This window comes from Anabas testudineus, chromosome 16 (genome assembly GCF_900324465.2).
Source record: "Anabas testudineus chromosome 16, fAnaTes1.2, whole genome shotgun sequence".
Taxonomy (NCBI): Eukaryota; Metazoa; Chordata; class Actinopteri; order Anabantiformes; family Anabantidae; genus Anabas; species Anabas testudineus.
Genome location: NC_046625.1, coordinates 12,213,034 through 12,235,277, shown reverse-complemented (window position 1 = coordinate 12,235,277; position 22,244 = coordinate 12,213,034). Strand labels below are relative to the sequence as shown.

At 42.3% G+C, this 22,244-nt stretch overlaps 2 protein-coding genes across 3 annotated transcripts in view; one reads left to right on the top strand and one right to left on the bottom strand.

The window, feature by feature from the left end:
* Positions 1–3,372: 3,372 nt before the first annotated feature.
* Positions 3,373–17,354, top strand: LOC113170567 (ataxin-1-like). 2 transcript variants are annotated; one of them, XM_026372699.1, is made up of 4 exons: positions 3,373–3,439; positions 5,564–5,785; positions 9,482–11,553; positions 11,875–17,354. In XM_026372699.1, exons 3-4 carry the CDS (start codon positions 9,748–9,750, stop codon positions 12,562–12,564), a joined length of 2,496 nt encoding a protein of 831 aa, XP_026228484.1. In that variant the 5' UTR covers positions 3,373–3,439; positions 5,564–5,785; positions 9,482–9,747; the 3' UTR covers positions 12,565–17,354. The 2 variants fall into 2 exon arrangements, with proteins under 2 accessions (XP_026228484.1, XP_026228485.1); XM_026372700.1 differs by lacking the exon at positions 5,564–5,785.
* A 2,446-nt stretch (positions 17,355–19,800) lies between these two features.
* Positions 19,801–22,244, bottom strand: part of itga8 (integrin, alpha 8) — a 32,134-nt gene continuing 29,690 nt past the window's right edge. The window contains exons 26-30 of the mRNA XM_026372260.1: positions 21,954–22,070; positions 21,707–21,820; positions 21,439–21,540; positions 21,212–21,334; positions 19,801–21,009 (exon numbers count right to left, since the gene is read on the bottom strand). Of these exons, the coding sequence (XP_026228045.1) occupies positions 20,920–21,009; positions 21,212–21,334; positions 21,439–21,540; positions 21,707–21,820; positions 21,954–22,070 (546 nt within the window). The 3' untranslated portion in view covers positions 19,801–20,919. The remainder of the gene's footprint in view (positions 21,010–21,211; positions 21,335–21,438; positions 21,541–21,706; positions 21,821–21,953; positions 22,071–22,244) is intronic.

The following is a 22,244-nucleotide window of genomic DNA, read 5'->3' as shown; positions in this document are numbered from 1 at the left end:
ATGGTGTGAGTGTGTATGTGTGCTGAGGGGGAGCAGAACAGCATTCTTACCATTTTCTATGACATAACATTAGGTTTCTGGGTGTTTGTGTTTTTGAATACAGTTCTGCTTAAGGCAGCAAGAAGCCTGAGTTGTCAAGACAACCACTGAGGCTCAAGTGGTTACTGCAGAAAAATTCCACCTTTTCTCTCTTTCTAGGATTATGTTGGTTAAGAGCGTGATTTTGATGTACATTTACTGCACATCTACCATACATTAGATGAGAAACAGAAGGGGAGAATAAGGCATAAACTATATTTGTGTCCTGGTATCTGCCTTTTGTCAAGAGAGACTTCCATAGTGCTACTTCAGCACTGATTTGGACTGAGGAGGTGCTAGATACGTCTGCCTGACAACAGCTGCATTAATAACAAAGTATTAAAGTACACTACAGCATATTCAAAAGCCAGAGGTGGGGAGGGGGTATATTTCCAACATATTGTCTGGTAACAGTAATGAGAAAAAACATTTTCATCAACTACCTTAATAATCACACAGATAATACTTCCCTGCAAAATAATAACTCATTACATAATCAGTTAAAGTTGTTAAAACCAGAAATTGAAAGTCGGTTACACCGTATAAAAATATTTTGGCATAGACATTTGTAATTTAACAAGTTTTAACAGAAGCTTTAACAGAAGCTTTACTGACCCACCAACCACTACTTAAAAATTAGTTGTATTTTGTTGGTGATCCAGGTGCACTTTAGATTGTTCAAACACAAATTAATTAATTGTAAACGTTAGATTTAATATTTAAAAATAAATAATTGCCTAACCCCCTAACTCTCTAACACCAGCCCTCTAACCATAACCCAATACAAAGTGTTTTTCTCTCAGTTACTGCTGACTGTGTACATGCTCATCTTGGGAACAGCTTCAATGCTGCATGATGACCTGTATAAATGTACTATTTTGTTACAACAGTACCTGCTCCACTCAAACTGCAGTTTAAATGTGACAGACATCTGAACACTGCCCTCTGCTGCGTGAACCTGGTAATTAGCCCACTCCACAGGAGGCAGGGCTGGTGGGCAGGCTTTCACAGGAGGTCACTGAGGTCAATACAGTGACAATAGGTTCACTTCTTCTCAAATTCCAAATCGAGCACGGGCAAAGAAACGTGTATAGATTTTGACAAGTTGTGACTTTTGCTCTCTAATGACTTATATGTTGTTATTGTTATTGTTATTATAACATGTAATAATAAAAGGTCAGGTCTTGATTCTTTCTGTTTACCTGTCTTGCCCATAAAGCACCCAGCACATCTCTGCTTAACATTTTTGGAAATAATTATTGAAAAACAGCAATAACTTTACTTCTTGGCTGCAAATTGCAGTCTTTTTTTAAACTTTTACTCACACACTTTCTTATTCACTTGTTTGATGCTTTTGAACAGACTCAACTGAGTTCCTTCAGTGGCTATATTCCTCCTCCACAAATCACTCCCACCCAATGGTTGCCTACACTACGTTCTGGAGATGTGCGTAAGCAGAGGCTTGCTATTTTGAGCTGAATGAAAAGAGTCTTGGCACATTGACTCAGGATGAAATCTGTTTTGTTCTGGTGAATTTGGCTTTCACCACATGCACAGTATCTGCATTAGTTTGATGGTGTCTCACAGTAAAACCACAACCATCACTGACTGTTAAATGCTATCTTTCAAACCAAAGGAATCAGTTATACTTATCAAATGCAAATGTCTTTTTTTTTGTCTGACTGTCGTTTGTTTGTAAGATGTCTCTGGGAAAGAATAGTTTTAATAGTAGTCATTTTGATTTAACAAGTTGATTAAATGGTTGATCTACTCCCCCTCACCAAGCAGCCACTGCCTCAACTATGAATCACATTTCACTTTGCAGCAATGAAAAACATTCAGACCCTGAATTACCAAAACACTTCAAAACTTGGTCTTTCTGCTGTGATGGATTCATCATGAACTTAAAAGAAATAGATTACATCACAACTCATCTTCATAGGTTTTGCACATAACCACCACACAAAGAACTCTCACCTCATAATAATCTTAAATTACATTATTTTCATTAGTTTATTTTGTTTTTTAAAGAGCCCCAGCTACATCAGTTTCCCCCCTTTTGCATTTAATCTTTAGACATTTAATCCATGCACTCTGTTCAAGGTCACTTTGAACTTTAGGCGACACTCAACAATTCCTCTATTGTAATTAAAGCTGGCAATCAGTGACAATCTCTCCCCTCACAGAAGCCCAGAGTGTGCGATATCTGCTGATGAAATGGTTAAATTGATTAGATGTAATATTCATACACAACTTACAAGTGCATGCCCCCGGAGTCGAGAGGTGAGGTCAGTATCACCTGCGTGGAGGATTTGCTGTCCCCTTTGCTTTTTTCATTAACTGCTGAATTCACTGGCTTTCAATAGGCTCTTTCAGCGTGCCATGCTACACCACCATTGAGCTACAGCCACGTTGCCACCCATCTTTCTTAATGAGGACTGGAGACTGTGGAGCTGCCTTGTTGCCATGGCAGCAAGCGCTTTCACATTCTCCCCACATAGTGTGGAGTGTGCATGTTGTTCCCTCCAAACCAGAGCGTGCCGCAGCAGACACAGGTCTGCTCTCAGACAGGATCGAGCCGGGGTTATTTACCTCCTGCTCTGATAACAGATTCCCTCCTAATCCCACCGCCCACGCTTCATTTTCCATTCTCTTTATTACTAATGCATCGTGTCTTCAATTGGTGTCTCTCTCGTGCTGAACTTCAAACTTTCTTGGGGCCACTGGTTTGTCAGTCACAAAACAGTAAAGTGTCCTTGGATGAGACACTGAACACGAGCAGCAGCTCGCACCTTGTGCCCCTTCACACCGGTGTGGAAATTGGAAAATGAGAGAAAAATTGTAAAGAATCAAAACAGTAGTGAAAAGTAACTTGGTGCATTTACTCAAGCAGTGTTTTAGGCACAGTCCTGAGCTTCTTATTTGTAATGTTACGCTGTTTTTCACTACTATTCAGAGGGACAACCTTAGTCATCTAACAGTTGCAGTTTTTTTTTAACCACTATGACATCACATTTTGAATGCTGCACCTTTGCTAGCTGCTATTTTTATTTCAGTAATGGCTCTGACTGATTCTTACATAACTGTCATAGCAAAACAAAGCGGGCTTTTCAGGAAGTGTTTTGGAAAATCACGAATGAATTCGTTAATGCACACAATGGCGCGCCCTGGGAATCACCCTGCTCTTTTCCCACCAGTGGCTGTGTGTCTGCAACATACATGCTCCTCTGTGTCCTGTATAAGGATCAGTGTTACATGTCTGGACATGCCTGATACATTAGAGGAGACTTGCTGTGGCTGCAGAGCAGAGTGCTGGTGAGGATGCTTGGATATTTGCTTGCTTTCATGGAACTATTTCAAGGTAACATGACTCATCTCTTCAGATTTAAGTTGAACTCATGGTTCATCCAGAACTTCATGTGTTGCACTGTGCAGGAAAGGTCATATAGTTAGAACCTGCAGCCACTGGAGCCCACTTGAGTTTTTATGGTGTTTCCTGCTGAAGGCTGCAGGTTATGACTATGTGAATAAAAGAGAGCTCTGAGTAGAGACGTGTTTTTAAAAATGGAGGAATGTAAGAGTATTGAAAAGCAGGGTAGATGAGATTGTGCTACTATTACTATGAGGCTACAAGCTTTAACCTTCAGTTAACATTAGTAATTTGTAGCATAGATATAAAAACTGCATCAATATTCCTGATGTGTCTGCACACAGTTGCAAAAAGTCCTTTGATTGAAGTACATATAGACGGCATGTCTGCAGGCAGTCTCACTCCTGACACACTGTACAGTGAACATTTTTTCTCCATGCAACTTGAGCTGGATTTGTGAATTCTCACAGGAAAGATTATTTCAGCTCACTTGGCTGACATTAATTCTGACCTTCAATTTACAGCGAGGCATTTCAAGGGAAGGGAACCACGATCTCTTGTAGGTGCCCCTATGCTTCACGGTGGAGCGCTGTCTGTGTTGCTTTCCACTCTCTTGCTATGGGGATTGTGCTGTTCTTGAGGTTTACAGTTGGTTGGCAGGTTTCTTTGAAGAACTGTGACTCACAGTAGGAAGATGAGGCTGTAGCTCCTTGGCAAGAAGGACACACAGTTGAACAACTGTGGAAACACATGTCACTTCTGCACTGCAGTGTGTGTGCTATCTATGGTGGATCAGATCTGCACTAGATTTATGTGTATGTCACTGAACCAAGAGTTGCTATGCAGAAAATGTGGAAAAACATATCTACGTGGGAACTGTATGTTCCAAACATAGCCTGCATTTTTGTTGTAGTCTGCATAAAACAAGTCGACTTGGTTGGACAACAGTAATTTATTTACACTGCCCAGATTGGTTAGGCCCGGAAGAGAAGCAGGTGGTTGAAGGAATGTATATAAATAAAATAGTTTCTGAGTAATCATGTTTTCTTTATGATATAAGGAATGATCCCCAACTTCTCTATATGTAGTTCAACCACTACTGCACATTAGGTATGCACAGTGCAGCTCTTGTTCTAGGGTGCTGCAGTGAGAAAGTAGAACCCTGCACCCAAGAGCCACTGTGGGTGTAACACTATAGGCTTGTTGTAGAAGCAGCACTCTGTATTTTCTCCAGCCTGCAATCTAGCTGGAGATGACACCCTGCCTGTAGAGAAACAGATAGCTGGCTGGCCCGGCGGTGAAGTGCCTGTCTGCAGCCCGGCTCGATCTTCTGTGTGCTGTACAGGATAAGGACAGGGCCTTCGGGTGCGCCAAGTGTCTGGGCGGAGGGTGTTTATCAGCGCTGCCTGCTGTGAGGGAAATATCTCTGGGGAAGAGATGGGGGAGGCCTGGGGAGACCCAGAGGGGTGACAGGTTTCTCTGAGTTACTTTGCAGCAGATACTCTGTAATTGTAGGACAGCTCACAATTCAGATTAAGAGGATTTCTCCACAGGGGGAAATGCATAGAAAAAATGAACAAGAATGCACCAGTGCATTAAAACAGCTTTGGCGTGCTCACACGCAGAACATTTAATCCTCTGTTGGTTGTGTGCATGCTCACAAACGTTTCTGCATGTATATACCGAAGTGAATATCCCACAGTTATTCACATTCATGCAGTATGTCTGTCTGAGCAAACCCTCTCTGGATCTCTCTCAGCTCTCTCCCTCCCTCACCCACTGTCTGTTGCTCCCTCCCTCTCTGTGTGAGCGTAGTCTGGGCGCTGAGCCAAGTAGAGTGTGTTTTTTTGAATGAATACCTGATGTGGCTGATGAGACTGGCTGGGGGAGGAGCTGTGTCAGTGGAGTACTGAGAGAGAAAGAAAGAGGAGGGAGGGAGATAGAGATGGAAAGGGTGAGAGGCAGAAACACAGAGAGGGAGAGAGAAGCAACCAGGCAGAGAGGGAGCTGGCGGTCTGGTGGCCTTGCATAACACACGTTGGAGCAGCCTTGCACGCAGGACTTAGTGTGAGCTTCACCAGTGGGGAACTTCCTTTTACCGTCATCTTGTTGCAGGGGCAGCGTAACCTCCTAACCAGAGAGTCCGGAGAGGAAGGCAGAGCTGGAGCAGCTACAGCTCAGGTTCCAGGAGAGGGAAGCGGCACAAAGGAGAGATTCAGGAAGAGGAGTCCTAGGAAACACGTCTCCAACACACATATGCATGCACACATACACACACAGTGAGAGGCAGGAAGGATCCTTGGACATGCTCTGCAAGCAGTGGCTGTGAAGAGACTGGTGAGCTATTCTTAGTAATCTAACCAAGGGAGGAGGGAGGGAGGCGTTGGGGTTGGGGGGGCTCTTTTCTTCTTGATTTGTGGCACAGTAGTATTTTCTGCCCTGCTACTACACTCATGCACTCTCACTGTCATTACAAAACCCCCAGAGGCTACAGTCACAGCATCTGTTCACAGTCCTAGTTGTGGGATCTAACAGCATTGATCCTGTTTGGTTGTAGTAGTGCTCGCTGAGAGGGACGCCTGCGTACACATCTCTGCTTGGATTCCGTGTGATTGGTGTGTGTGTGTGTGTGTGTCTCCAATAACTCTGGAGTCATTGTGAAGACAAACAGCCTGAACCCCACTGCCTGTTCTTACTGTCTGCTTTAGTCTGTCGGTCGGCCCGCCTCTTAAAGGCACATGCACCACCTTTGTACAGAGAAGGAGCAGTAAAATGGCTCTTTTGCCTATCAGAAAAAAACAAAACTATATTGATACGCTGTGTGCTGAAAGCAGCTGTGATTGTGAGGTGGATCAGGTGAGGTCCTGCTCAGGCACAGCCAATCCCACACATGTGCATGTACACATTGTCTGCCACTGTACCTCCCCTTCTATTTCATGCCAGAGCTCAGATTGATAATGATGTTTTTGTTTTCTATACATAGACATTTGCTGTACAGCATATTCACTGTGTATCTAAGCGAGGTCTAGCAGGTGAGACATGAGGTAGAGCGGTACTGACGACGGGTTTATCATCCCAGGGTCAATGCATTCGCTTTTGCTATGAATCTTTTGCATGGAAGACACATCTCAGGACACTGTCAATGAATAATTTTGATTTTCTTCTTCGCTTCTCTGCATCATCCTGGTTGATAGGAGATATATTATTGCTATGAAGCTGTGGATTAATTTGAGGAGTAAATAGTGGGTCTGGGAGCACGAGAGAAGACTCAGGACACAGGTGGAGAGAGTAGAGGTGGGTGACTGGTGGAGCTGGCGACTGCTGCGTAAGAGGGGTGATGTAACGCCACTAGGGGGACTCTCACCTGGAGACAACAGAGAGGAAGCTGAATGAAAACAAGATCTCATTTGCTCCCCCACCTCCTCTTACACACACACACACACACACACACACACACACACACACACACACACACACGCACATACATAGAGACTCTGTTGCAACCCCGTCATGCATGTCTCAGAGGTGAGACATGCATGAGCCTAGGGACTGACTCAGGGGTCCCGTGTTGTCTGGATCTGTGTGACCATCATGTCTTGAAAGCTTGCCTTTGTTCTCCATAGTATCACATAGACTGTATGTTTGTTGGTGTCACTGTTCTAATAATAGGCTGACGCTGGAAAATCTGGAGAGGCTTTTGGTTGCTGAGCTGTCTGTGTGTGAGATCATGTGCAGAGAGTGCTGCGTACAGGTCAAATGAGGAAAGGAAAGACACTGTCTAGAGAATCCTGTCATATCTGTAGTCTGTAGACACTAGTGATGTGTTTTGTGGCATTTGGAAATCACAGCATGCTGGCTTTGTCTTACAGTGGTGCTGTAATCATAGGAGGTACTAGTGCTTCAGATGTGATGTCATTACAGTACTGACACGGTGTTGCTGAGGTGGGGTTGTTGCCACTGAGCGATGCTGCACAGCGTAGCTCAGACTGTAGTGGTGGCTGTGTTGCTGATCGGGGATCTCTCAGTGAGGTGGGGGCTATGGCGTTCTGATGCTGCAGGCACAGCTCAATGTGGGTCACAAGAAGCAGCGCTCTGTCTTCTCCCCGTTTCCCCATTCTCTCTCCCTCTTTCCCATTCCTAATCTTCTCTCTTCTTTACTCCTTTTCCGCCTTCTACACAGCTCTGTCATCTTAGATCGCCTCTCTCCCTCCCCTACCCCCTCACCCTCCTCTCTCTGTTTCTGTTTCTCTCCAGCTCTGCTGCTCTTCTCCTTTGTTACATATGGGGGATCAGCCCGTCTCTATGGTTAGATGAATTGCATGGTTTGAGGTTTTTGCTGCTTTTGGATGTAGCGACCTTGTCAAAGTCAACATTAGAGGTAGATGCATTTAAATAGAAACTGACCAAGGTCACCTTCTGTGTTCTTTTCCCTTCCGTGTTTATGTAACATGCATGCCTACCCTCCTGTGTAATATGAAAATATAATTTAACTATGTCAAATAGCCCGGCTCCTCTCAGTGCAATGTAGGGGAGAAAATGAATGGCTGGATGTGTGAGTTTGTGTCATACACTCCATCTCTGTGGCGCCTCTGGCTAATGTATAACTCAGGGTCCTGTGCATTTACTCACAGATAAGCCTGCAGGAGAGAACAGTCAATCTGGAAAAGAAACTGTGAAGAAAATGAGAATATGCAAAGATCTTTGCTACACACTAATGCTAAACTAATAGATATACTGCATAATACCTGTGTTTACTTGTGTGTGCACATATTAAAGTATGTGAAACTGTATGTGGGGATAGCTCTGCATGCAAACACAGACAGTAGCTTTCACTTTTTCACTTTTCACTAACCTTCAACAGTCATACGTCATATTTCAAGTAACGCCTCCACTCCTAGCTACTCATCTATCCCAGCCTTTAGTCTGATTCTAGCTAAACAACTCTAAAGGAGTTAACTCAATAATTGTTTTGTTGTCCACTTCGTGTTCCCCTGAACTTTGAAACACCACTCAAATAGGGTGCAGCGGAAAGCCATTGTTAAAATATTTTCAAGCACTTCTGTGATGGCAACAATGGCCCATTTACGCTTTTTGTAGAATGTTCCATAATAAAATTTCAAGCCAGATTGTTTTCACTTCATTTTTTCTGATGTGTCCACTGAGCCAGAGTTCCTGTCTGGAGGTGGATGTTATAATTACAGTAGCCCCACTGACTCAACGTAAGGCCTTGGAGTGTTAAAACAAAGAACCAGAAAAGCATAAGCTGCTCTGAGGCTGTTACTGTTTGTCGTTATTCGCTCGCTCTGCTCTGCTTTCTTACCCTAGAGCCTGGAGCAAGATAACAGCCAACAGCAACGCATGTACACTTATCCCGTACATAGGAGTATGCACACACACACACACCCACACACACCCACACACACACACAGACACACACATACAAGCAGGGAAATCCTGCCTGATGCTGAAAACATGAAAACGTCTTTTCCACATCATGTAAATGATGACACACAATGTTGTACTATACTTTCCTGTGTGTCATAAATCATTTCTCATGGAAAAACTGGTTGGGTAGGGTTAGTCCATGCAGATGCTCAATAAGAATCTTCAGAGGTTGAAGTTGGAGAAATGTACAGAGAATGACCTACATGGCCTTGTAAGTACAAAAAAAAAAACAAAACAAAAAGAAAAGGTGCCGCATTCACCACCTTGTGGCAAAGCAAAGAACAACACCCTCACAAATATGAACACAGGATATTCAAGAGCAAAGTATTACTTTGGTGTTTGCTATTTGGCATTTGCAGCCCTGCAGGAACATTTTGTGGATATGGTTCATAAGTACAAGCTGTGCTTACTGAGGTTGTTCTGCCGTGCAATTAGTCTAATGGGATCAAACTGAATTTTAAGTCAAGTTTATTTATATAATCCAGATGCAGAAGAAGACTTTAAAATCTGTAAGACATATGATTAGGACTTTTAATGTAACTGCACATAACCTGTGTGTCTTATTTGAGCTTCTCTCTCTGCCTTCAGATTTTTGCTGACATCGTTGAGGAGGTGGATCTGTCAGTGATGATTCCTCATGAAGTCTATGGAGCTCCTTTTGTGAGCCAGAGTGACTCCACCTTTTTTGGATTGCGACCTGGAGCCATCTAACTAGTGGACACAAAACTAGCCAGAGCCTCGCAGCAAACAGACGACAACCTCTGCACATAACCAGAGGTTAGAGGTGAAAGGGAGACAAAACACCCTTAAAAGAACTTAGAAGTGCCAGGAAATATTAAAATCACACTTGCATAATGAAATCCAACCAGGAGCGGAGTAATGGGTGTCTTCCTCCTAAGAAGCGTGAGATCCTGGCTCTGGAGCAGAGGCCAGTTGTGGTAGCCACAGCTACGCCTCCTGCCACAGTTGTGACTGACAGTCCCCACACGGAGAACCTTGCGTGGCTGGCAAGTGTCGCCACTGAGCGCTGCAAATCCAGGGATGCAGAGAGCCCAAGATGTCCCATCTCCTCCACTTCCTCTTCTTCTCCTTCCACTTCTGTCTCTGCCCCGGCCACTCCGCTGTCTACAGTGCCCCTCTCCTCTCTTCCCGCAGTTTACCCCACAGCCATTCCCCACCAAGCCGGGACTATCCAGTTTGCACAGCTGGGACCCAATGTTCAGTTCATCAGCTCTGGGCCCTATGCTGGCTACATCTCCTCTCACATCATCTCAACAAATCCTGGCTCTGTGCCTAACAGCTCTGCCATAGTAGGACAGCGTCCACAGCTGGATGGTTATACCACTGCTCTCATCTCTCCCAACACCAAAGGGGAGCAGCAGTTTCAAATAGGTCTGTCCCCAACAGAACTGGCTCCTGTGTCACTACCAAGCTCCTCCCAGGTTACCAGCCAATATATCCATCTGGACGGCAGAACACCTCTGACCATCAGCGGAAACGCTGTCAGTTCACCTACTGCCCATCTGCAGCTCCACCCACACACAGCCGTCCTCCCTCAAACACTTACCCTAGCTCCCTCCCAGCTGGTGGTTCAGTATGCAGATGGTTCAGCTGGAAAGAAGCCTGATGGGCATACCAAGAGTGTGCCGAATGGGGAATTGGAGGTGGTCAAACAGCCAAAAGCCCCCAGTCAGCCAGCAAACCATCAGCAGGTACAGAGCTATGAGGCAAGGCATATCCTCCTGCCTGCAGACTATGGCCAAAACCCTGCAGGGCTCCAGACCTCCTTGGTGCTGGTAGCTCAGCCCAACCATGGAGCTGAACATGAATCAGGCTCAAATAAGATCTCCCTGGTCCACACTGAGAAAGGAGGCATTTGTTTGGGAAAACCAGTGTCTAGGTCTTCCTCCTTTAGCTCCCTCCCTTCCGCAGAGGTGGTGAAGTCTGTTACTCCTCATACTGTCATCCAGACTACTCATCCCCCCGAGGAGCTGCCAGCTAGTCTCTACTCATCCACACAGCCTCCCATCATCGGCTATATCACCAGTGCAAATCAGCATGCTGTCAGCTATCATGCGGCACTGCCCCAGCACCTGGTCATTCCAAGTGGCCAGTCCCTCCTCATCCCAGTCAGTGGTGCAAATAATGGCACAGAAATAGAGGTTAGTCGCCCTGTCAGCACCCTGACTGATACAACTACCCCTCAAATATCTACCGCCATGCCACATGCTTATCTGGCCACAGCCCTGTCCAAGTGTGAGGCATTTGGGCCAGATGGAAATCAACCACCTCCTGCCGTCGCACAGGCTCCAGCAATGCCAGCCCTTCCCTCAAACCTAGCTCCTGCAGTGGTGCCAGCTCCCTCACCATCTCCCGCTCTTGTCTCCACCCCAGCCCCTGTTTCCATCCAAGCCTCCCCCTCCATCTCCTCTTCCTCTTCCCCTGTGGCGCTTCCTCCATTCTTCATGCGCGGCTCAATTATCCAGCTGGCCGATGGCGAGCTGAAGCGCGTGGAAGATCTCAAGACGGAGGACTTCATCCAGAGTGCTGAGATTAGTAATGAGCTGAAGATTGATTCCAGCACCGTGGAGCGTATTGACAGTGGGCAAACTCCTAACGCTGTGGTCATTCAGTTTTCTGTGGGTGAGCTCAAAGCCCAGGTAAGTTATTCCTAATTTATCATTCTGGTTTGATTATTCGTGAATATATTGCTTAAAGTCTTTATGTGCATACATTTAAAAATCTCCAGCACACCAAGGGAACTTGGTTGGCAGTAATGCTCCTATAATATATCATTAGGAAGCAAATTTTGTAAAATTATTTTAACTATTTACACAAATAACTACAAACATACCTCAGTACTAGGACCTGAAACTGAAGCTACAACCACAATTATTTGATTAGACACACAATCCACTGCAGATGTTTTAGTTCATATCGAGCTAAATGCTAACTGTATTTGTGTCTTTCTTCTTATCCAGGTGTGTGTAGAGGTGCTGGTGGAGTACCCCTTCTTTGTATTTGGCCAGGGCTGGTCGTCTTGTTGTCCAGACAGGACCACCCAGCTGTTTGAGCTGTCCTGTGCTAAGCTGTGTGTGGGTGACGTGTGTGTGTCACTGACCCTACGTGGATTAAGGAATGGTTCGGTAACAGAAAGCCAGGCTTTGGGGACCAAGCTGAAGGGTGACCACCACTCTGAGTCCTGTCACACTTTGGATGCCTCTGTCAGAAACAATATGAGCCCAAATGCTGCAGGAACTAACAGTGGCCTACTCATGAAGGCTTCAAATGGAGACAGATTGGACAGAGAACAGGTAACTGGACTAGGACTAGCACTACCAACAGGATTGGGACTAGTTCCAGGGCCAGCAGAAGGAATTTACGGAACTGGACCAATACATGCAGTCTCTGGGACTGGAGAAGTGAGACAGGAATCAGTAAAAACAGACTCACCTGCTCTTTCCAAAATACAGTGTGGTGATCCAGAGAGACTCGCAGTCCGCAAGAGACGCTGGTCAGCTCCAGAGAGAGACCAGACTGAGAGAGCTGAGGAGGAGCCTCCCCTCACTCTGCCCAAACCCTCCTTCATCCCTCAGGAGGTTAAAATCAGCATAGAGGGTCACTCCAATACTGGGAGTGAAATGTGCTTGAACAAAAGAGTAGACTGTTGAGAAAACATTAAGGATTTTTAAATACCTGTGGTTCGTTTTGTGTTCATTCTGTCTCCTTTCTTTCTATCCAGACTACTGTAATATAGACTGAGTTTACACAGTATTTACACGTTTTCGTTTCTTTGACACAAATCTAATACACTGGCAAGAAAAAGTTTGGAAACACCCACACACTCATGTATTTTTCTCCTTTTTAAGCCTATTTGAGCACAGAATAGTGTGTGTTACACTTTACTATCATAAATACGCCGTTTGCATTTTTTGCATTTTACTGATCAGCTATTGCAGATATTCTGGTGTGATTGCCTCCCACCCTCCCAGATTGCCAATTCTCCCACTACCAAATCATCACCAGATGATCATGTTTCCACCTCCATGCTTCACTGATGGCTTCATCTTTCTCTGTACTATATGTATATGTTTTTTAAAGGGCACTGTTTGTGCATCTTGGCCCACTTTTCTTCTAATTTGCCAATCTTAGTAGTAACCTTAGTGGGGCATCTGTTTCTCAAGGTAGTTTTCATTATCTATCCTTATTAGATCCAGTTGCAGCATGACTGGTTTCAAAGGAAAGCTATTTAGTTCCAATTTACACTGAAAACGACAGGTCACTCCCCCTTATGGAGGAGGAGCTCCAAGTAGTTTACTGGACATTAACTCATTTCAAGATGTCTTAACACGTGAGTGATGATGTATGATCAATTTAAAACTATCCACACCGGAATATCTGGAAAGAACAGATACAGTAGTTGCCAAACCTGCAAGTTTAACACTGATTGAGCGGCAAACAGTAATTGTTTTATGAAAGCCAATCTTTTAAGTTCTAGATGGTTGCTGATTAAATTGATACAGATAAATTAGTTCTGGTATTTATTTTTAACACTTCAGTGTAAAAATACAATAATGTCTTGGTGTTTTCAAACTTTGCCAGTGTTATCTACAATGAAGTACAGCAGAGCACCTTCATAAGTGGTATAACACACGGAATCAGTGCAATCAATGCTAAAAGCAAAAATGAATGCAGCGTGAATGTTGAGTATGAATGGCAGTCAGACATCAAGAAACAATTTGACTTGCATGTCACCTATCATAAGCTGGATCTCCTCTCTCATGCGGCTTGTTGGATGCAGACCAACCATTTCTCTCCTCACAAAAACAAGCACAGACACCAATGTCAGGGTGTAGAAACCACATTTCGACTCCACAGTTTCACTGTTTGGTTTCATTTGTTTGTAGTGATGTTGGGTAACATGGAGCCAAATGACCTTCGGTGTTTCAGTGATGTTGCTCGTTCGTCAAGGCTGGGATCTTCATTGCCTTGTGTAAATCAGATTTTGACTTTTATTTTATTACTACATTTTTATTTTCATACCATTACCGATGTGTGCTACTGCTGTTGGTCCGTGCCATTTGTCCCCATGTGTACATGCCCATATGCTGGTTTGTGTGTGTTTTTCTGTGTGGCTGTCAGAGCACAGGAGTCAGGCTTGTGAGCAGTTGCCACAGTAGCTGTGAGCTACAGTTGACAGTGCAGCCTGCAAATATCAGAACTGATAAGGCCTGAATGTAAACCGCTTTCCCCTCAATACGGACTCATGAATCCATGCATGTGCTGAGTATGCTGAAAGTTTGATAGCAGTGCTTGTGCAGTATGTGAGTGACAGCAGTCGTGCATGGGTGCATTCTTCTGATTCAATTCCTCAGTTAGCATAACCTCTATAGTTTATTTGCAGAGTCTCACAATTCATAACAAGATAGAAAATGGCACTGGCTTGTCATGTCATTCAACATGTCAAATCTGTACACATAAGGGAAAATTAAGAGATTTCTGTCTGATACCTCCAACTTAGATTGTAGTCCATTTATTTATGGACTTCGGCCATCGCACTGCGATATCAACAATAGTAATGAATCTTTTTGGCCACTTGGAGGCAGTGCTGCACACTGTGAAGACAATATGACATAGTATAATGAACTCTGAAAGTTAATACGACAGACTTTGGAGTTGTGTTTTTAGATGGCCTGGGTGAATTAAGTCATGTTTATCCTAATTTTACCTTTGTGGTGGTCTCAACCAGTTCTAAAATGAAAGTTGCTGAGCTAGAGGTGAAATACAGCCTACTAAGAATTTCCAAATTAAAATACATTATGCAATTCAAGAAATGACATAATATTGACTTTATGGAAATGATTGTACTCTGGCATTTTATTGCTTCACCAAAACCTTGGCCTTTCTATATATTTACCTTATATACATGGTTGCTGGGGTATGTCATTCCTGAGTCTTGTTAAATGAGAGGACTGACGTTCTGGTAAAAACAGCTTTCTTTCTCTTAGATACACATCATTTCTTTCTTAGAGTAGAGCCAAAACAAATATCCTACAGTTCATACTCAGGAACAGTTTGTATCTGATTGTGTGTGTGTGTGTGTGTGGTGTGTATGTGTGTGTAGCCTGAGACAGTACGTGCATGTCCACAATCACGTGTATGTGTGCGTTTTGAGCAGCAGCACTTTGATGAAGCATCCAGCAGGAGTATGGTGGCAGCGGTGGTTTCCGCTGTTCTAATGAGAATAATCAAATGACTGTTTCTCATCACATCATGTCCTACAGGTTTATCATTGAGAGAAAATGTTATATACCGGAGCAGGGAATGTAAACACACATCTGACAAACTATCTCAACTTTATTTTTGATGATTGATAGAGCTACTATTAAGAGAAAGAAAGAGAGAGTTGTAGACTTAACTAGCCAGCTAGTGTTTATCGTGTACAGTAAATAGTATCCTAGAAAGTGTACAGCGTGTTTATAGATATTCTAACCCTTATGTAGCCTATGTACTGTATGTACCACAGCGCCTCCTTCTTCAATCATTCCGTTAACTCACCAACATGAAGTGGTTCTGCTATCGTTTATGTCAGTTCAGGTATCGATCTAATGTTCATGAATGTGCTCCTACGTTCTCGGGAACAGTTACAGTGCATCCTTTGGCCTATTTCAGACTTCAATTTGACTTGCACACTGAAACATTCAGCACGTGTGAATATGAACTGCAATGTGTCATAATAGCCATTAACCTTTTCTAATTCCTGAAAGATGTTTATTGTAAACCCAGTAACCAGACTGTTCTCTTCTGTTTGTGTTTGACTGCTCAGGCTTAACACTGCCCAGTGACTGTTCTCCTCCAAAACTCTGTGGTCTTATATTCTTCACTGTTACGAAGTAGAGCTACTGTTTCACCACTTTGTCTTGTTAGCCATGTTTCTCTCTGCGGGCTCGGCCTGCCTTTGTACTTTCCTTGAAGAAAGGGTTATTTTTGAAATCCAGACCTGAAATCGCATCACGACACAGACAAATCTGTAAGGGATTGGTGCGTAAAGTAAAAAGCTTATTTTTCTTATCTCATGAAAAGACCAAAACCAGCAGTTCGTTTCTTCTAGTTCCCTACCCAGTCTGTGGCCCTCAGCCATAAGCTTAGTCATTCCTACTGAAAACACAGATCTTTAAAAGCTGGTTAGCTTGTGTGGGCTAGTTTCATTGTGAAAAGGCTAAATACCTTTCTTAAGCATCATGGCTCTGTGGTACGGTGCATTTGTTGGGGACTATTTTCAGTTGTGCACTGAAACATTTGGTGCTCATATGTATTAATGGTGACAGGATACAATGTGTGGAACTGACTAAACTACAGAGTCTATGATGATAATGATCACACTTCACCTAGTGGCTCATATTTTTTAATAGTTACAACAATGGCGATCAACGGCACAGAGCAAAAAAGTCCATCACCCTTTGGCTACACAGACAGTTCTTGTTAAGGGGACTCATGCACTGTTGGTCTTGTTTTTTTCGATGTGTTTGTTGACTTCACTCACTTCACAGTGAGAAGAAAAAAACTATATTTAGCCTGATCATTTTTATTCCCTACACATCTACACGCTTCTACTGAACAACAAGATTGTAGGTCAGGTTGATGCTGGTGGGAGCTACAATATCCTGTGAAACAAACTCAGTGTAATAGTAATGATGACGAAGGTGGACATTTTCCTGCCTCAACAACAATCGAGCACCATCTGTGTGTTTGCCCTGATCAGACAGAATCAGTGAAATGACTTGCGTGGGTGGACAACAGGTGTCTACGAGCTTTAAGGTAGACCCTAATACGAGCCAGTTGGAAAAGGCTTAATAACACCATACCCCCTTTTCTGATGAATATGTTTAAAACTATTCCCGTCACATATATAACTTTCAGAGCCTTTTCAAATATTGTCTAATATGGTGTCTAAGCACTGCCTTGTGGTGATCTATGGAATTGCACTTTGATAAATGGAGTGATGGTTGAGGGAGTTCTTGTCTAACAGATACACAGAAGTAATGTATAGCATGTCTGAGAGAAATTGTACACTGACAGTACAACATCTCAGTGATTTGTAAATAGCCAAAGTCTTCCATTAAAATGTTGGTATGACCTTGTCACCAGTGGAGAATATAAATACTGGTCCCCATGTACAGACCTTTTTATTTTGAAGGATACATTATCATTTATTTGACAGAAATACAGGATATTGCTTCACCTAAGATATTTTCTTTTGCACCAGCTAAAAAAAAAAAAAAAAATCCAGGAAATTATGGGAGTAAAAGACTTTTTAAAACATGATTTTGTAATTTGGGTCTTTTTGTTGGATAAATCTCTATACGTACAGGATGTAGTAAGTATCAATAATGTTCCTTTATTTTGATGGTGTTGAGGTTTGCTAGTCAAAAACTGTTCTATCTTTACTTCAAATGTTTGATTTTACATTTGATGAAATATATTCAAAGAAATAAAGACTCTAAAGAAAAAAAAAAAACACAACATGTCTTCTCCATGTTTTCTCTCTAACAAGAAGTTCAGGTTCATCCTGAAAGTTTTATTATGGTCCATATTTAGTTTTTGTTTAGTCTAGACAGTCGCAGAAAGAAAGCTGGATTACAAGTTTGGCAGCGTGTAGTTTTTTCCAGCTGCATGACTGTGGGAAATGTTTGAGATGTGCCTGATAATATCACCTCTGTTCACCTGAATTTTTTATAAGAAGCCTACATATTATGTATGTGGCACTGGATAGTGTAGTGGTAAGCTCTCTGCCTTCCATGCACGAGACTGGGGTTTGAATCCGAGCTCTGGCCTATCTCCAATGGGGTTAAACACAGGTTAATGTCTGCACCAGTCTGAATACGAGACGGAGATAGTATTAATTTTAATGATCACTCTTGCTGTAAATGCATTCTTTCAGTTCTGCAACAGTTTAAAAAAAGAATAAACATACCTGAATCGATCTCATTTTTGGACAACCACAGATATCATAAATATAATACATAGAAAATAGTCCCATTGAAAACAAGTGATTATTGTCAGTCACACCCTAGTGCTGGGTCTGAAAGGTTACGAACATCCCCTGTTATTGATGTAAGCACCTCAGCGTTTCCTATTGGCAACATAATTTTTACTGCTTCATTCACTCAGTGTTATTTCATTTGAAATGCACTCTACAAGAACTTGGCCTGAATGTACTTGGTGTGGCCGCTCATTGGGCCTCAGATTATGATGAGAACATGCACATAGTGCTTCAGTTAAAGGAAAGAATGGATTACATGTAAATCATTTGCTTTGTGTTATAGAATGATCTGTTTTTCTTCTTGTCGCACTGCTTACAAGGAATATTAACTCACAGATGACGAATGGTGTTTGGATTCTTGCAACTATGGAAATATGAAAGGTTCATGTCTGCACCAGTCTGATTTACATGTGTATGGTTCATTCAAGGTTCATGCACCAAGATAGTGTTGTACTGCAACATTTAGACCTCTGTCGTTTTTTTTTTTTGAACAAAATATTAATGTAAAAGTTGTCTATCTGACTTGTACACACACTTCCTCCTGGTATCTGCAACATATGTATTACTTTACATTTGTGATGATTTATTTTATTTTACTTTTTATTTTCTGAACTATAAATTCTTACAGTGCTCAGAGAGCTGACCTGAAGTGCAACCACTATGGAAACCACTTCACATTCATGCTCAGTCTCTAAAATGTAATAAAAGTACAAAAATACCCCAGTCAGCGATTAATCAATCAGACTGAGTTATTGACTTGATGCAGCTGATAAATGTTAAAGTCTAGTCTCAGCATGCTCAGTATGTGCCTAATGAATAAGAAGAAGAATTTTAAAATGTTCAGACCTTGTTAAGTTTAATTCATGTACAAAGAAAGAGTGTTTTTAAAAAACGTATTTCTGAGAATTTAATTTAAAAACAAAATCAGCATTCAATTATAGCAATAAAAAAACCCACTTACATTTGTACTGTAATCTGCAAACTGCCAAGCACTGGTGGTTAATCCATAATAATACTTACAAGTAACTGGTAAATAAGTATAATGGACTAAAAAGACCTTACTTGTCCCATCTTGGTAGTTAATGTTCCTCAGAATATTTATTGATGTTGAGATAATCACATATGGTTGTGTTCTTGTTTGAGGAGGTTGATAGTTTGAGGCTGCTACAGAGAGAATAAATTAAAATATTGGCTGGACTAGAAAACCAAATTTGGCTCCATGCATGCAGTAATTAAAATTAATTACTCTGTGTTGAAAATAACTTAAGCTACTAAAAACACTGGTACCTAAGAATTAAATAGCAAACAGCAGCCGAACAGTGCATCGCTTTCAAGCTAAAAGACGAGAAACCCCAACTCACTGCTCAGACATTAAAGTAGTATGTCTGTCCCATCAGCTGCTTCGTCTTTAAACCAAAAATCAAATCATTATGTTGAAATCACATGAACAACAAAGTTTTGTTCAACCCATTGCCACAAGAGGTCCCTGCTCCGGCTTTCTTACCTCTCCTTCAGGTTTCACTGTTACCACAGATGCAGGCGTTTAGGTTTATTTCCACACTGCACCACCTGAGGGAGCAAGAGTCCTTCCTCTGAGGTGGACATCAGGCAAAGACACTGTTAGACAGGACTGAACGGAAAAGGATTTGGAAAGAGGTGGCGTCAAATACCAAGTTCAATGGGAACATCTGGCTTAGCCGTTTATTAAAAGATGCTGAACATCATTAATGAATCATTGAATGTAACCTGTGCAGCACAGGTGTGGTCCTATCTACTGTAGTTATTAGACAATTTTATTTTATCATGCTTTAACATGTTGAATAATGTTGATTACCCAATAAACTCAATAAAAGTGACAAGAACAAATAATCAAATTACACTTTATTCTAATAAAACTTCACACTTGATACGAAAGACAAAGAGGACTCCAAGGTGACACATTTAAAGTTTGTTATAAATTCAAATCTGATACTTTGACTCTCCTACCTCCCTGTGCATGATAAGCAACATTAACATTAAACCCACTGTTAAAGACTTTACAGTAATGTATACGGTGTTTCTGATATCTTACCATTTTTTTAAATTGCATCAGCCTGTCAAGCAGGGTTTCAGCTGTGGACATGTGAACTGTTTCTTCAGAGATAAACATCTTTAGTTATTCTATTAAGACAGTAATAAGTTATTTATATGTAATTTGCCTTCTCATTTTATACTTTTTTTTAAGTTACGCAGGGCTTAAATCAGTCTAAACAATTGCTTTTGTTGTTCAACAATACTCTATCTAATAAACCAACTAATCACTTATATACATAAACAATGGACAAACATTACGCTCTTATAAAATAATGCCAGTGTAAACAAGCTTCAGTATCACGCAACGCCCAAATATTGCACATACATTCATAAATATACACATTAACTTTGTGCCACGTGACTACAACTTATGTGATACATCTGTGTCCAGCCCAGTTTGAACAGTTTGAAGAAAATGAGGATAAATTAAATCAGGTGGGGAAAGAATTCAGTAACTGAATGTAAGGAGAACCCAAGAGGCACCCAATAAAAACACACACATGTTCAGTACCTACACACACACACACACACACACACACACACACACACAGATCTCAAATTTCTTTACGTCTCCTTCACACACACAGAAAAATACGTTCAATTACTGAAACATTTAAAGGTTTGTCTTCACAGCAAAGTCAATTTTGTCTTTAGTCCTTTATCACATGGATAATCAGTGGACATGGTTCTGTGATTGAGCCTGTTAAGCGTGTTTTGGTCCCACTCTGTCTGATTGGATCCTCGTAATTGGCTCCCAGTCTGTGTGGCGCTTCAGCCTTTCAGTCAGTTTCTTTAGAGGCAGAAGACCTCTTTCCAAGGAATGTAGGATCTGACTACTACAGATCTCAGATCTGCTTTAAGTTACTCAGAAGGTGCACATCCCTCCAATAAGGAGCTGTCAGGCATCGTCTTAGGCGTCCCCTGTTTGATCAGCGGTTAGCTGCTCCTGGTCAGAGACGTTATCGTCAGCTGGTGGCCGCGCCCGGTCAAAGAAGCCGCACTGAGGAAATCACATTAACCAGTTAGTGTATTGTTGTATAATTAGACTCCTATGAGACCTGCCTCAGTAAACTACTCAGAAGAAATCATTTTCACACAATTGCCATGGCACAAATACATCGTGTACCAGATAAGTGTCTCTAAATTTTTCTTTGCGCTTGTATAGGTGTCTATAGAAACAGTTGCGACTAATTTATGTGTACCTTCCACATAGCAAGTGTTAGCATGGCCAGCACCAGCAGCCCTAATAGGATCGCCAGGATGATGACCCAGAGTGGAACAGCAAACGACACGTCAGGAGTTCCCCATAACACATGGGTCCCCATCTGCAAGACACAGAAGAAAGACTGAGTCTCTGGAAAAGCTGATACATTTATGTTTTCTTCTTAGACTGAAACAAAAAAACTGCTGTTTATTTCGCTGATCTTACCGAAGTGGTGTGCTCAGGCAGGGTGGGGGATTGGATGCGGTATGGCATGGATGTCACCATATAAGACACAGTAGAGCTGAGAACGTAGGGGTCGTTGCGACGCTGGAAGACAAATAAAACACTGTCATTAAAAAGTTGCCATTGACCATGTTTTAACTATTATGTAGCCCTGTTAGATATTTATTATATTTTAAGTCTGTATAAGTAATTAAACTTGGGAATAAATTACGCAAATAAACAACTAAAGAACATCATGATTTCCACCAACCAGCAGGAATGTATGAACCCAGAGTCTTGACCGGATCTTGACCACCGCACTGTGCCCACGATCCAGCCGTCCAACCACACACATGATCCTCAGACAGGAGACATTACTGCAGTTCTACAGAGAAACAGGCCGTGAGGACAGGAAACAAATAGATTGAGTTCCAGAATCATTACACACATTTGAACCGCTGACAAACATTTGGTTTGGGTTGTTTTCTTGAGACAATGTACATGAATGTGTGGCTCACCAAGGTTTTACCACTGTAACTCTGAGCAGCGGTCAGGGCTCGTTTGTGGCGGTGAAGAGGTGCGCTGGTGTTCCTCAGGAAGCCCAGCAATTCAGGTGTGTCCTGAAGAGTGGAGATCTGACACAGACAAGAAGAGAACAAGAGAAAACATATTTACACTTAATAAATTGATCAGACTATAGATTTGACCTGTAGGAAACGCTTTTTGTAAATAGGAGAGAATGAAGCAATAACTATCATAATTAGTGTCCCAACAACACATGTTTTAGCCTTTTGAAGACGATTCTTTGT

Bases quoted from the DNA above. Each gene is read 5' to 3' on its own strand.
- LOC113170567 (XM_026372700.1), top strand. From the start codon at position 9,748: ATGAAATCCAACCAGGAGCGGAGTAATGGGTGTCTTCCTCCTAAGAAG. The intron at 11,554-11,874 runs GTAAGTTATTCC...CTTCTTATCCAG, and splicing joins TGGGTGAGCTCAAAGCCCAG to GTGTGTGTAGAGGTGCTGGT.